At 37.3% G+C, this 14,137-nt stretch overlaps 1 protein-coding gene across 6 annotated transcripts in view; it reads right to left on the reverse strand.

Moving 5' to 3' along the window:
• Positions 1-82: 82 nt before the first annotated feature.
• Positions 83-14,137, reverse strand: part of LOC135691605 (uncharacterized) — a 36,155-nt gene continuing 22,100 nt past the window's right edge. For all 6 annotated transcript variants that reach the window (XM_065209503.2, XM_065209505.2, XM_089112235.1 and 3 more), the window contains 14 exons: positions 13,917-14,018; positions 13,488-13,553; positions 12,720-12,869; positions 11,402-11,662; positions 10,985-11,051; positions 10,411-10,488; positions 9,182-9,332; positions 8,315-8,447; positions 7,703-7,810; positions 6,742-6,888; positions 6,226-6,561; positions 5,048-5,443; positions 3,069-3,467; positions 83-2,825 (listed from right to left, as the gene is read on the reverse strand). In XM_065209503.2, coding sequence (XP_065065575.2) covers positions 861-2,825; positions 3,069-3,467; positions 5,048-5,443; positions 6,226-6,561; positions 6,742-6,888; positions 7,703-7,810; positions 8,315-8,447; positions 9,182-9,332; positions 10,411-10,488; positions 10,985-11,051; positions 11,402-11,662; positions 12,720-12,869; positions 13,488-13,553; positions 13,917-14,018 — 4,359 coding nt within the window. In that variant the 3' untranslated portion in view covers positions 83-860. The remainder of the gene's footprint in view (positions 2,826-3,068; positions 3,468-5,047; positions 5,444-6,225; positions 6,562-6,741; positions 6,889-7,702; positions 7,811-8,314; positions 8,448-9,181; positions 9,333-10,410; positions 10,489-10,984; positions 11,052-11,401; positions 11,663-12,719; positions 12,870-13,487; positions 13,554-13,916; positions 14,019-14,137) is intronic.

A 14,137-nucleotide genomic window follows, 5' to 3' on the forward strand; every position in this document is an offset into this window, starting at 1 on the left:
GGATGAAAATTTTAGCACCTTTTAGTTGTATACAAAGAACCCTGGTTAATGCATAAAGCTCGAAAACAAAAGAGTGACATCATTTCAGTAATCAAATCGATCATTTAAAATCACTTCTCATAAACGAGGGACTATACAAATATATTTACCGCCAAATCACAAATATGTACAATATCCAATCAGCGCATTTGCGTGAAAACGACTGCAAAAATCGGTAGCTGTGACTTTCAGGGAAGCATGGGGGGGGGCATACGGTATATCTGCGACAAAGAGCACAGCTCATCTAGGAGCGAATGAAGTAATAACTACTTGAGTAAGACCCTTCTAAATTACTTGTCTCTATCATGTTTATAGTAAATGGACTGTATTGCAAAATACACTTACACGTCACGCAAAATTGTGTGTTTTTACCCTGTTTGGGTAATGTATTGGCGGTTACATTTAGAAATCTGTACACCAGTCAAAAGCAGTCTGTTAGTATGAAAAAAACATTTTGAGCACCAGCTATTTATGGTAGAAATTCTACTCAAAGATAACGACAAAAATAGAAGCTTTAAAACTTCTGCTCTATATCTCTTTTTTTGGCATAAAACGAAAAGGGCCTGAATTAAAAAACTTAAATTGGCGTCTAATTGACCGAAAAAAAATTAAAAGCATACTGATGACGTCATAAAGACCTTGTCATAAGATTGATAAATTGACACATTGTAAGGGTGAAATAGAGAATTCATAAAAATAGGTATTTTTTCTTCAAAGTCAAAAAAGATAGAGCAGATTTCCTCGAATGCTTATTTACAGTTGTTTGCAAATGCTACGTTGTCTTTTACATCAAGATATGGATATAAACAGTTTCAAATAACTTAAGGAAGTTTTGATTTGACGTGTGAATAGTCTGCAGGCTTGTTAACAATCTTGACATTGCTTTTTTTCATATCTGGGGGCGGCCCCATTACCGACAGCTTTGATCTCACGTGGCTATAGTTTTTGGGGTCATTTAAGATTTTTACATTTGAAGTCGGTTTGTCACGTGGACTTGCATCCATTGATTTATCCGCATTAGGTTTTGGAGGTGGATCCGGTATTAGTTTCGATTTTACATGGCCATAATTTTTAGGGTCATTCACTATCTTCACATTGGTGTTGGGTTTTTCGCGAGGACTGGATGCGACAGTACTGTCTGGATTTGGTTTCGAAGGTGGATCCGGTATGAGTTTCGATTTCACGTGGTTGTAATTTTTTGGATCGTTAACAATCTTAACGTTAGTGCTCGGTTTGTCACGAGGGCTTACTTCCACAGAAGGCCCTTGGTTTGGTTTTGAAGGTGGGTCCGAGATGAGCTTGGACTTCACATGGGTGTAATCTTTTGGGTCATTTAAAATCTTAACATTAGTGCTTGGTTTTTCACGAGGGCTTACGTCCACGGATGGCCCTGGACTTGGTTTCGCGGGTGGGTCTGCAATAAGCTTTGATTTTACATGGCTGTAATCTTTTGGATCATTCAAAATCTTTACATCAGTGTTTGGTTTTTCAAGTTGGCTTGCTTCCATGGATGGCGCTGGACTTGGTTTCGCGGGTGGGTCTGCAATAAGCTTTGATTTTACATGGCTGTAATCTTTTGGATCATTCAAAATCTTTACATCAGTGTTTGGTTTTTCAAGTTGGCTTGCTTCCATGGATGGCGCTGGATTTGGTTTCACAGGGGGCTCTGTGATAAGCTTTGACTTTACTTGGCTGTAATCTTTTGGATCATTTGAAATCTTAACATCAGAAATTGGTTTCTCAAATTGCCTTGAGTCGACGGAAGGTTCTGGATTTGGTTTTGGAGATTGATCTGAAGTCAGATTGGATTTCACATGGCTGTAAACTTTCGGGTCGTTCACAATCTTTACATCTGATTTCATTTTCTCAGGTTCACTAACAGCTGGCCCGGATTCAGTCTTTAAATCGAGCGTCAGTTTTACGTTGAATCCTTGACTTTGGATTCCCTCTGAGGCAGGTTCTTTTGCGGCACCATCGAAAACACTGTCACTTGGTTTTGTGCTTTTGTTGGTACTTTTGTCACTTGGGGTAGTCAACTGACCTGAAGGAAATGTCACATTGATTTCTTTTGGGCCTTCAGATATACCTGGACTTTTGCTATTGATCTGCGTGTCTTTAGGTTTATCTACTTTATTCAAAGATCCACCAGATTGTATTGAGGGATTGCGCTGCTTTTTGCCATAATCAACTGGAGCGTTCAAAACACGCACGCTACCATTATCATTTGACGAAGAGCAGTTTCGAGATGGGTCGTTCGAAAGCATTGGCCTGATTTTCGATCTTATATTGCTGTAGTCGATTCTTTCGTTAAAGATCTTGAAATTCGGCGTCCGTTTCTGATACGCACCTTGATTGCTGCTTGACTGTGTATCAAGTGAAGACGAGTTAGAAAGGTTACCCGACGAGTTGTTTGTGGATGGACTCACTTTACTAGTCTTCGGTGGAGATTTGACTGGGGTTGTACCTTTGCTGGCCGCAGCATCGTGAGAAATCATGCCAGCCGAACGAAGTTTAGAGGGAATTTGCGACCAATCAAGTTTCTGTCCGAAAATTTTCGACTTGCCCTTATTCCCGTCGTAAATACCCCGCGGTGTTTCCTCAGTGTCAAGTTCATTAAGAAGCTTATCCAGGTCATCTTCAGAAGGCTTCTTTTGGCTTCCTTGCTTGTCATCATTCTCAAGACCCTTTTTCATGGCCTCCTTCTCTTTAGATCCATCAATATCGATCATCTCAAATTCACTCTTTTTACCCGTGCCATACTTGAGTCGGTCTATTTCTGCATCTCGCTAAAATCAAAGCCAAACAGATCTTGAAAGTTAAAAGATCAAACAAAGTATGAGCGAAAGATATCAAAACCCAAGTAGCTCATTTTCATACTATATATGGGAGAATCTATTCATAAATGACATTAAACTAAATTAAACATTCTTGGGCGATACAAATTGCTTTTTATTCTATGAAGACAAATTTTGTTGAGAAACAGAAACCATTTGAGACAGCAACAAAACTGCAGATTAACGGACACTCACCTCTGCAAGTATCTTCTTCAATTTCGCAATTTCTTCTTTGTTTCCCGAATCATCTGCATTCACATAAAGTACAGAATAACCACCATCCTTGTCATTAGCACCTGGCTGATTACTTTTGCCGATCCCTTTTCCGGGACCAGGGGCGGTTCCGGTTTTATAGTTGCTGTCTGTTTTACTTTTGACATGCGAAAAGTCCAGCTTGTTGCTGAATATCTTGAGTTTTCGCTTCTTCTTTCTTTTCCCGCCTTTTCCTTTGTCATCCCCATTGCTGTTGTCATCAGTATCAGTATCATCATCGCAAGTGTCCGATAATAAAATAACGGGTTCAGTAGTCTGGGTCCAAATTGGACGGACTTCCGGGAAATCTGTTCGTTTCAGTTGCTCTATGTATTTGTTTTTCTAAGAAGGAAACGGAAGATATTAAAACAATTGCTTCGAGGGTCTTGCAATCGTTTACGATCGGCAATCTCCGACCCAGCAGCTGAATGTTAAATTTTATGACTGCTCAGAGAAAAACGGCTAATTCCTAGAGAAGAAAATTGACAGTACTGTTTTTATAACTGCCCCGGATCTCAAAAGTTGTCTCTGCTCTTGAATAAAGCCCTGGCAAAACGACTAAACATCTCACTAAATATTTCACTCAACTTTTGTTAAGTGAAAAGTTGAGTGAAAAGTTATTCGTTTCGCCACCCTGTTTAGTGTTGTTTAGTCGTGTCGAGTGTTGTTGAGCAAAGTTTGATTCTGATAAAAAAATTTTTAGCATTGTTGAGTGTTGTTTAGCGAATGTTTAGTCGTTTTGCCACCAATTAAGCATTTGTTGTGCTAGCGCAGACGCCATAACTGTGGGAATTCAAAGGTTTTCCAGGGTTTTTCTCGGTTTTCCTGTCTCTACGTGATCCAAGATCTCTAGAATGCCTTCGTGAGACATTTGCTCCATCCTCTTGTACGCTACGGTGTCTTTTTTTAACTTTGTCATCGATGTACTGAAAAGTATTTTCTTTCCCTTTCTTTAAACAAATTCTTATTTTGAGCCACTTCTAGTACTTGAAGTATTTCATGCTAACAAACAACTAAACAAACCGAAAGAAAATTCTTATGCAAGATTCCCTACAACCCTACACAGCTCGCAGTTCAAAAAAGGTTGAGTGAAGCTTAGTGATAAGTTTAGTCACGTTTTGCCACCCTCGCTAAACTTTGCTCAACCTCACTGAACAGAGGTTGACTAAAATGTTTAGTGAAATGTTTAGTCGTTTTGCCAGGGCTTAAAGCCTGGTTTCCATATAACATTTATGAGTCGGAGATACGTCGGCGATGATATTCTCAAGCCTGGTTTCCACGTAACTCTTACGTGTCGCCGACGTATCGGCGATACTCTTAACCCAGGCCTTCTAGGGAGCCTTTTGACAACAAACCGTGCATAACGAGTGGGCATGGTGATTCATAATGGTTTTGATTGGCTAGTGTGAGTCATGTGTTCACACGGAGTTGCGATGAATGTTTCCATTAAAATTTTCAGTCATCGCTGACATCGCCGAAAAAAGTTGAACTAGATTTAACTTTTGCAGGGCATCGCCGACACGTCGGCGACAACCTTGTGGGAGTGTTTCCATTAAACTTTTACTCGTAAGCATAAAAGGTATATGAACCAGGCTTAAGAAAAAACACTTTTAGTTGATATATGATCAATAACGAATCTAATGAGAGTATAAAAGATCCCTAAAATCAGGAGTTGTAATAGGGGAAACATATAAGTTTCCAATAGTATAACTTTAAAAGATTCAGGTAAAATGAGAGGAATGTTATGGTTCGAAACATTTGGGCGATATGCTATAGGGAACTAATATCTTTGTCACTCCTAATTGTTCCTATTGTTATTGATATATTATAAGAGTTCCAAATATAAGGCCGTTAAAAATAGGACACATAGCAGCATTACTTGGAGGTGTTTTGGAATCATAGGGTAAAAATATATTGCATACCATTTCTAGCTCGCGCTGCAGTCTTGCGAGCTCAGCACTTTTATCATCACCAATGCCTTTGACGATAAACTTCTGCTCTCCCGCCTTTTCTGTGCCATTCCTCTTGCTGGAAGGTCCACAGCAACAATTCCTGCAGCTCGAGCCACAGCATGCGAACAACATAGAACAACACGCAAGCAACGGCGCACAACAGGCAAGGAACGGTGCGCAACATACCGCCAAACACAGGTAACACTTCGGGCAATTTCCCTTGCAACATCGCGTACAACAACCACACATTGAGCCAAAGCAATTGCATTTAGACAAGCACCTTGAAAAACAGTTTGAATCGTCTTCTTCTTCTGTTGCACTCATGACCATAACCCGATTTCTTTTGCAAGAGATGACAAGCAAAATCTACAAGAGGAGAGTTGCGCATATCACTGTTGCATCGAGTCCCACCTTTACTGTATACCCTGAAAACACTATACTTTCATCTCGTTGAAAACTTATCAATATTATAAAATCTGCATGGAATGATGCATTATCAATAATTCCAGTCTGGAAAGCTTTTCTCAACTGTCTCATTTTCTGTTGCATCACAAAAATACCTTTGACGCGTATCAGTGTAGACAGGACCTGAATAGCAGTCAATTCTGATTTAGAATGGAACGAAAATAGGAATTCTGCTACTGGTGGAATAGCAGCTTTAAAGGTATTTTCGCGTCTGATTTCATATCCTAACACTTCATAAAAATATTGCATTTCATATATCACACGAGACTTTAAACAGATCAAGCAAGATCGGAATAGTGAAAAACCAGAGTCCGACTTTCCCTCATTGTCCATTTTAAGTTTTGTAAATGCTTTCGTTTTTCGTTCCAGGAGGAAGCTTTATAGAAAAACGACTTATAACGAACGACAAAATCGGCTGCTAACTATTCAAGTTTTGAACGAAAATCTTGTGTTTTTGCCTGTTTATGATTGCCATTTGAATAAATTCCTGAAGTTTGAAAATAAATGAAAAGCGTGGAAACTAGGAAACTTTTTTTGGCTTCTAATCCCCCCTTCCAAAAAACATACAAGAAACGTATTTACTTCTGCTAAAGACAAATTCAGATGATACCAAGCCTTCCAATATGGCACAAATGGATTTATCCGCTGTCAGTCGTTTCTAATATTGACAATGAAAGCCTTACCTTGTACAAGAAGAGAATGATCAGCACGGCGGTGACGCAGACTATTATAATGAACCCAACGAGTCCGAAGAAGACGTCTGGAAGTAGCCTTGTTGTCATAGCAATAATAAAGCCAATCACAGTACAGGCAGCTATGACATATGCACACGTGCCACATCTCTGGGTGTCGTTTATCGTCGGTATGAAGACTTGGCGGGTCTGGTACGCCCAGTAAACAGCGATAATGACAAGGGCAGCCTTCCAAATGCACATGATAAAATACCAAATTATATCATTGCTGCACTTGCATTGTTCCACGGCAGTTATTTTGACGGTGAAAGGGTTGTCCGGCCAAATCTAAAATTTGATGTTCGGCTTACAAAACATCAATTCAATGAACTGAGTCATAATGAAGACTCTTGCAAAGTTCTTAGCACAAATTATTCAGTTTAGATTTATAAACAAGATCCTAATATTCCTTGTAAGTGTTTTGAAGCCCAGTTAAATTGTTGTTGTATCAAAACAAACAAAACTTACGTCAACATCACAGGGATAATTCACTTCATTCTTGATATATTCGATGACACGCTTGAGTGGATCGATGTAATGCCAACAAAGAAGCAGGATTAGGTTCACCAAAAAGATTACGAAAATAATCGCAAACATTATTTTCCTTCTTCTTCGCTAAAAGAAAACAAGTAAAAAAATTAGCTCCACGATTGCACAATTCATAGTTGTTGAAGTCAAATGAGAACAAAAATCACTCTTTGTAATAATTTAGTTATATAGAATGGCCTAACGTAAATGTCATAAAAACTTTTTTCGATATCAAGAATTCGGAGCACATTATCTGAAAGATTACCATGAAAGACCACTAGATGAACGAAATCAATTGCATCTGTTTCAAATTGGCAGTGGACCCATGAGCACAGGTGTTTTACCTGTCAAACATCTTACATTTTACCTAGTCAAAGTATAGAAACTCTAAACATATACTTTCTTTGCCACACTAACTCTCTCTAAGGCATTCGGTCTAAAAGCTTCCTTATTCGTTTCTCTATTTTTCATCGCCTTTTTGTCACAATCAAGAAAACCATTCCTTTGGGGATAACTGAGAAGGTTACAACCCCCCACCCCCCTCCCCCTTGATATAGAAATTTTAGTCTGATGATACTGTCAAAAAAGTGACAAACTATCGAATGCCTTGATTCAATCCTCTTAAATTATGCACCTTGTTGCCATTGTTGAAATATATAATGTTGTAGTCATTTATGACTAAAGCCCTAGCCCAAAAGAAAGAAGTTTGCACTCGGGAACAGGGAACCTTCAGTTATTTATTTCTAAAAACGCGCTGAAATAGCATTTAATGCACCACCGATTGCGTTTTTCATCAGATTTCCCTGTACTCGAAGCTAAAACATCACTTGCAGAAAACTACAAAATATTACCTTCAAACCATAAAATACACGGAGATGTCATGATAAAAGCTGAAAAATACCTTTTCTAGTAGAAGCCTGCGTGACAGTACATCTTGAGCAATCCAAAGTTTAGCAATCAGTCCACCAACTACCAATACGAAACCAATAGAGAATACCCACAGTCTTGCCTACAGGGAAAAATAGGACAATAAGATAGTCAACTGACATAAAAAAGACTTAAAATTTACTTTTACCATAGTAATTCGAATAAGCCTTCATTTGTAGCATGTTTTGAATATCCCCGTTCTCTGTCGAATAAGCCCCCTCTCTATTTTCCCTTCGCATAGCCCTTTCAAATTGTCTGGGCTTCCAATGCAGAGAAAACTGTGGGTGAAAATTACTGAGGCGTGATTTATTAATGACCGTTAATGACGGTATCATTTTTTCACTGAGAAAAATCAATAATTTCCAATTTTGGTTTACGAGGATTTGATATCATCTTTGTCACATTGTCTTTTAGATCAGATTGTCAGAATTCTTTTACAGTTCTCGAAAGATGGATCCAGTTGGCGCGCCACGAGCGTGCAACTTAGCTACTGTTCATTGAGAAAGACAACTAAAAGAGAAACCTGCTTTGAAAAATATTTCCAAAATATTTAGAAAATTGTTCAAATTTGCTATCGTTTTCTTACCCTGCAAACTTCATCCACTGTCAGTATTGGAGAAATGACGTTATCAACTCCAAACAAGAACACAGAGATGTAGACAAGGATACAGCCAATTATGATGATGATGTTAAGCAAGTAGAATGAATATCGAATTTCTCTACAAAAGAATCATTAGGCATCGGTAAGAGTGTTTAAAAGCTGATTAGATGATTTGACATTAGAAGTTCTTACAAGTGCTGAAACCTAACAGATATCTACTGACGAAACTAAAAAGAATGTTGCTGATATTGCACCGTACATGACTGTTGATGTTCTCTTTGAAGGACGTATAAATGATGTGGAAAAGGCAGAATTAACAAACAAACAACAATTTCAATACTGGTTGGCAAGTAGTCTTGTTACCGTTGATATGAAACGTTTTATGATGCAACAACATATACAACTGACACAAGCTACCTAATGTGAAAGGAAACACACTGGATCTAACATATAGAAATATATTAATATAATAATAATACGATATTTATACAGGTCACCAGATTCAGCTTAATAAAGCTGCTATCAGTCTGGGACCTGTTAAAAGCTTTAAAACATGATCTATGAGTTAAAATGTTCACTTAGCTTAATTTTAAAACGTAGTAATGAGTTTTCAGTGCTCTTGAGTAATGCGTTTTCAGTGAGTGAAATAGAAATGCTCCAGTAAGATAAACAATGAAAATAGAATTGGTACCATATAGCTTGGTGTGTGCAAAAACCAAACTTTGCAATAGAAAATACATTGATACAAACACAGTAAAAATTATATAAAGAACTCAAAATCTAGTGTATTTATACTTACATTTTGCTATTTTTCAGAAAGGTGCAATGAATAACCATACTCGAAAAACTTACTTGTGTTTGCGTCTCCATATGAGAACTACCAAGCAAAATATGGCGAACAGTATCCCAAAGGCTGCAAAGATGCAATAAGCAATATAAAGTCCTTTTGATATGTATCTCCAGTTCAGCGAGCTACTGATTTCTCTGTATGGTTGATGGTTTCCTAGAAAAAAGACAACATTTAATAGCTTTGCTTTCCAATATCTCTTGATACGGTATCATTCACGTATTGAGATTATTCCGAATACTAGATCAATAGCAGTTTTACCTAAAACACGGCCTTCAAGATATAATCAAATTTGAAAGCAATTAGCCGTTCCTTCCCAATACAATGTTTTATTACTTAATTAAGCAAAAGTCCCAAGCTTTTGTCAAGGCGTTGAGAATCATATTTTACAGAAATAATGGCAGTTAGGCAAAAATAAAAACGATTTTCTGTTTAAATAGTGATTATTTTGTTTAATTACTTTCACCATAGTTTATAATTTAGTTACAACATCAGTTATTGGAAAACAATGACAGAAGTAATACACGAGGATTGAGAGTGTGTGACTGTTAGTACAACTGCAAAAAGACAAGAGTGATTTACAAGAGTTTAAGTCATCCGACGACAATATAATACATCTACTTCATGACAATTACTTCATACAATAAATCCTTGCTCAGTACAATGAAGCATACATACCTAAGCATACATAAGTACGCCGTTTACAATTATAAAAAGCTACAATATGAAAATTATCCTTTATTGGTTTTGGTAAGTATAGGGAATGTGGTAAACTTGTTTTCTGAGCAAGAAGCTTGACGAGAAAGCATTACCAGCCTCTTTCTCGCAGTTTTCAAACTCTCAAATATTGTCACGGGCCAAAAACAATTGACACCAGTTTCTGTTGGACGATATGGGACGAGATCAAAATAAAGGGGTCCGGCCAACAGCCTTACCATGCGGCTGAGCACTTTGGCCATTTGCGACTTGGCCACTTAGTACATTTAGATTGGAAAACACAGCTAATTTGAGACTCCGATGTTTTCAACTAAGGTGATATCGATCCCCACTGTCATTGTTCTGTAATTCAGGACCTTAACCATTGAGCTATCCATTCGGAACTCTAACTTGAAGAAACATATCTCATTTTGAGACATTTGCATTATTGCTGACTAAATTTTTGCCATTGTATTTAACTAACCGAGAAAATGTCCTCTATCTGTTAACATTCACAGGGGTGTTAAAAGCAACTAACCTGGCCACTGAACATGTGGCATCTCCAATTTTGGTGTTCTCTTGACATCATACCAACCAACAGTTTTGTCACCCCCGCCTGCAATACCAAATCTTCAATAATTAGTGATTTTCAAATACAGCAGAGGTTGATAAAGAACAGCCATTTCGTACATTCTTCATAAATCATATCTATATTACAAATATCATCTTTCTAAAATCAACGTAGAAATCAATTAAACTTTTTTTCACTAGGAGTGCATATGCAACGCATATGGTTGGATTAATATACCGAAAAACAAGCAAGCATGGAAATGAAAATTCCATGTGCAACATAGTAAATTGTTAAGTGTATATTCAATTCGGCACAACTTTATAAAAAATGTAATGACACTATATGTGATTTATAGGGAAGTATGAGATATAGCAAAACTAAAATAATCTGACTCAATAAAGAAAATAAAACAAGTACATAAATGCCATGCTTTTAATTACAAACTATATCTGACATGTTATCCCAGTCTGGTCATATAACATGTCAACTTTTGACATGTTAACTTTTCACACAGCATTGAGATAGTGTAAAATTTACGTACCAAAAAGAATTTGTACGATTTTGATCTTGAAGTAGCGGTTTCCATCGTTACCAAAACTGACATTGTTCTAAAAGAATGGAAGAAAGGAGGGTAACTAAGTTTTGAAAACTTATATGAAAACGAAAGATATTTCGTAAACGTACGAAGGACGCAGAAAAGTATGAAAACTCAATGATTGCTTTACCAGTTAAGCAGTGAAATTTTTAAATAAACACAAGGCTTAAATCAGTATGGAAAGAGCTTTGGTCCTTGCCGATAGCAATTACCTGTGAAGCATTTATCGATACAGAAAAAAGTAATGAATCAATTAACAACGAGTACACGTCACTTTATAACGAGTGCATTTCCAATTGTGAACACTGCAAAAACATTATAGATCAATAAAATCTAGAAACATAGGTACTTGAATAAACTTACAGATGCGCCACATTTGTCATATGTCAAAATTTCACTTCGAAACTTCTCGCCATAGTCACGACTACCATAAGCGTAGTTTAAGTAAAATCTACTGGAATTGCTCTTGTCCGGATCAACGTTATGCAACACACTTGCAATAGCATTAACTGCATCGTATGTGTATTTAGCTGCTTCTAGCTGATCTGAAGACGCCACAGGGTTGGTACTTGTGTTGAAGAATGTCTCGTTTAGTCTTATGGTATAGTTGGCAACAAAGTGATGCTGCAATCAGAGCAAAAATGCAAGTCAGAAAAGCCTTTGTATAAGTTTCCCACTAGCCTAGTCGGTTGAAATTAAATCATTTGGTATTCATCTGTAGTAAAAACATTGACCTAGTGCATTTTGTCATGTAGCATGGGTGATCTTGCCACTGAGTGAGTTTCGATTTATCTGCCCAACCTTAAACGAAAAAATCTTCATGTCCAAGACTGCTATAATATTGGGAGTTAGGATAAAGTGTTAGGGAGGAACTGACTTCCCCAGTATCCAAATAGAAGCAAAGTTAGTGGACAATACACACAAATTTAACAGAAACAGAACTGCTTTGTTTTAGGACTTGAAGCAAAAACTTTCTCATCAAGATTGTATAGAAGGTACAAAATTCGTATTTTTTAACCATTTACCAAACAGAGCATCCCCTATCGAGGTTGCCCTGCCTCTACTTTTTGTCCACACAAGAGTGGTCACATCGAATTACATGAAAAAGAATTTGTTAAAGAACAGTTTTGCTGAATGTATTTCTGTGTAGGTCTACACTGGGCAGTCGCTTTCTGTGTCACTGAGGCTTTTGCATACTTGTATTTTTGATGAACGAATGGATAGTTCATGACAAGAAATCAGCTAAAGTTTCCATGTTGTTTGGAAGTGATGTGTTTCTGCTATGGGAATCGTAAGAAACTATACACATATTATTGCCCTTTTGTCTGCTTATTGCTCTATTGAGTACATGGAAAGCGATGCGTTAAAAGAGGCATCAAACTACATGCGTTCATAGCACATATGAACATACAAATAATCCTTTCTCACTGATGCCAGGGAGGTAATGATTGTCAGAGACACATGGAGAACTTAAGTGGCAAACCTATCAACAAATGAGTAACAAGTTTTTAAGCAGGTGTATAGTTTCAGACCACATAGGCAGCATTGATACAATGTAAGAGATTCATTTCCTATAAAATCAATGCTTATTAGCCATGACTGGGGATCTTCATGAGACTTTGGATTGTGACACATTGATATGAAGGTTCATTTGGAACATGAAAGGGGCTAATGTTCTAACCTGGCAAGTAATTGGTTCATAGTTGAAAAAGAACTGGTATCTGGCAGCACATCTCACTTGATCCAGAGTGCACCCATCAATTCCCCTTAAGCTTGTATAGCCAATAAAGAGGTAGACATAAAGAGGGCCATACATCTTCAGCTTGTAGGCCTGAAAAAGCAAAAATGAAAGTCCAATAAGCGGTGATATTATCATTCTGAGATTCATATTCTTCTAAGGGCATCCACATTGTTTGAAACAGTAATATGTTAGAAAAGCAAATCGGTCATTGTCTCATTGCTCTATGTCTATAGGTCTCTAATGAATTGAAGACTTGTGAGTATTTGTTGGCTTCTGGAATTTTGCTGTACCTTAAAGCTGCTTCTGTTTTATACATATTCATGCCCAAATCAGAAACCTCAAAGAAGGATAAGACCGTTGTTGTAGGGAGGTTTCCAAGTGTGTGGAGTGCTGATACCTTTGCAAAAAAGCAAAAAGCATCAATTTTTAATAAAAGCCCCATTGTTCTTTTTGTAGCAATGACAGTGGCATTCCCTAACCATTTTTGGAAAGGAGAAAATCACAACAAAAAGGAAATCAAGACAGAACATGGGGCTTTACGACACTTCTTAGTGTAAGCAAGTTACTTCAATGGTCAGATTAATTCTATGTGTGTCAATCTGCAGCAATGGGAAGCATAAAATGTTTAAAGACATGAAATGAATAAAAATTCACTCTGGTCATGGCAAGAGATAAATTAAAGCAAAGATGAAAGGAAGCTGTACTCACAGCACAGAGGACTCTGCTGGCTGCATCTCCAGAGAAAGAGCCAAGAACAACATGAATGTCTCTCTCCTTTGAAGTAAAACAGGACAAAAATTAGCAAAATATTAGACTTGATGCCAAAAAGTCATTAGGAGGAAAACAATGGGGTGCTTATAAGGCATTTGGAGAAGAAAGGAGCTAAGGTGAATGTTAAGGCCCAGGACCGAAGGGGCTCTAGTAATTTGGGCAACCAAAGAATTCATCTACATCACATTAGTTAACATTTATCACACAATTTATGTACTGGACAGAGCTTGCTCTAAGTTCCCTTCTTAAATATTAGCCCTTAAATAGTCTTCACTTTAGGCCATTAAGATCTACATATATATGTGTATAAATTATCAAATATTGTGTCTGTTATGCTGTGCTACTTTTCTAAATGCACTTTAATACCTTCAAATGTTTCATAGTGGTCCATGGATCTGTGACAAAATCCTCCTCAGTGCTAATTGAGATTTTTGCTTCTTGCATTTGTGTTCTCAAGTTGGCATTTAACTGTCAAAATAAAAAAGAACCCAATCAAATTATTTTCCAGGTCACTAATGCTTTCTTTAATAGGAAAAAACATTGCAAACTTTTCTTAAATAGGTGGCAATGCAATCTCAACATAAACC

This window comes from Rhopilema esculentum, chromosome 13, assembly GCF_057945365.1.
Source record: "Rhopilema esculentum isolate cy_ngs chromosome 13, ASM5794536v1, whole genome shotgun sequence".
NCBI classification, from domain to species: Eukaryota; Metazoa; Cnidaria; class Scyphozoa; order Rhizostomeae; family Rhizostomatidae; genus Rhopilema; species Rhopilema esculentum.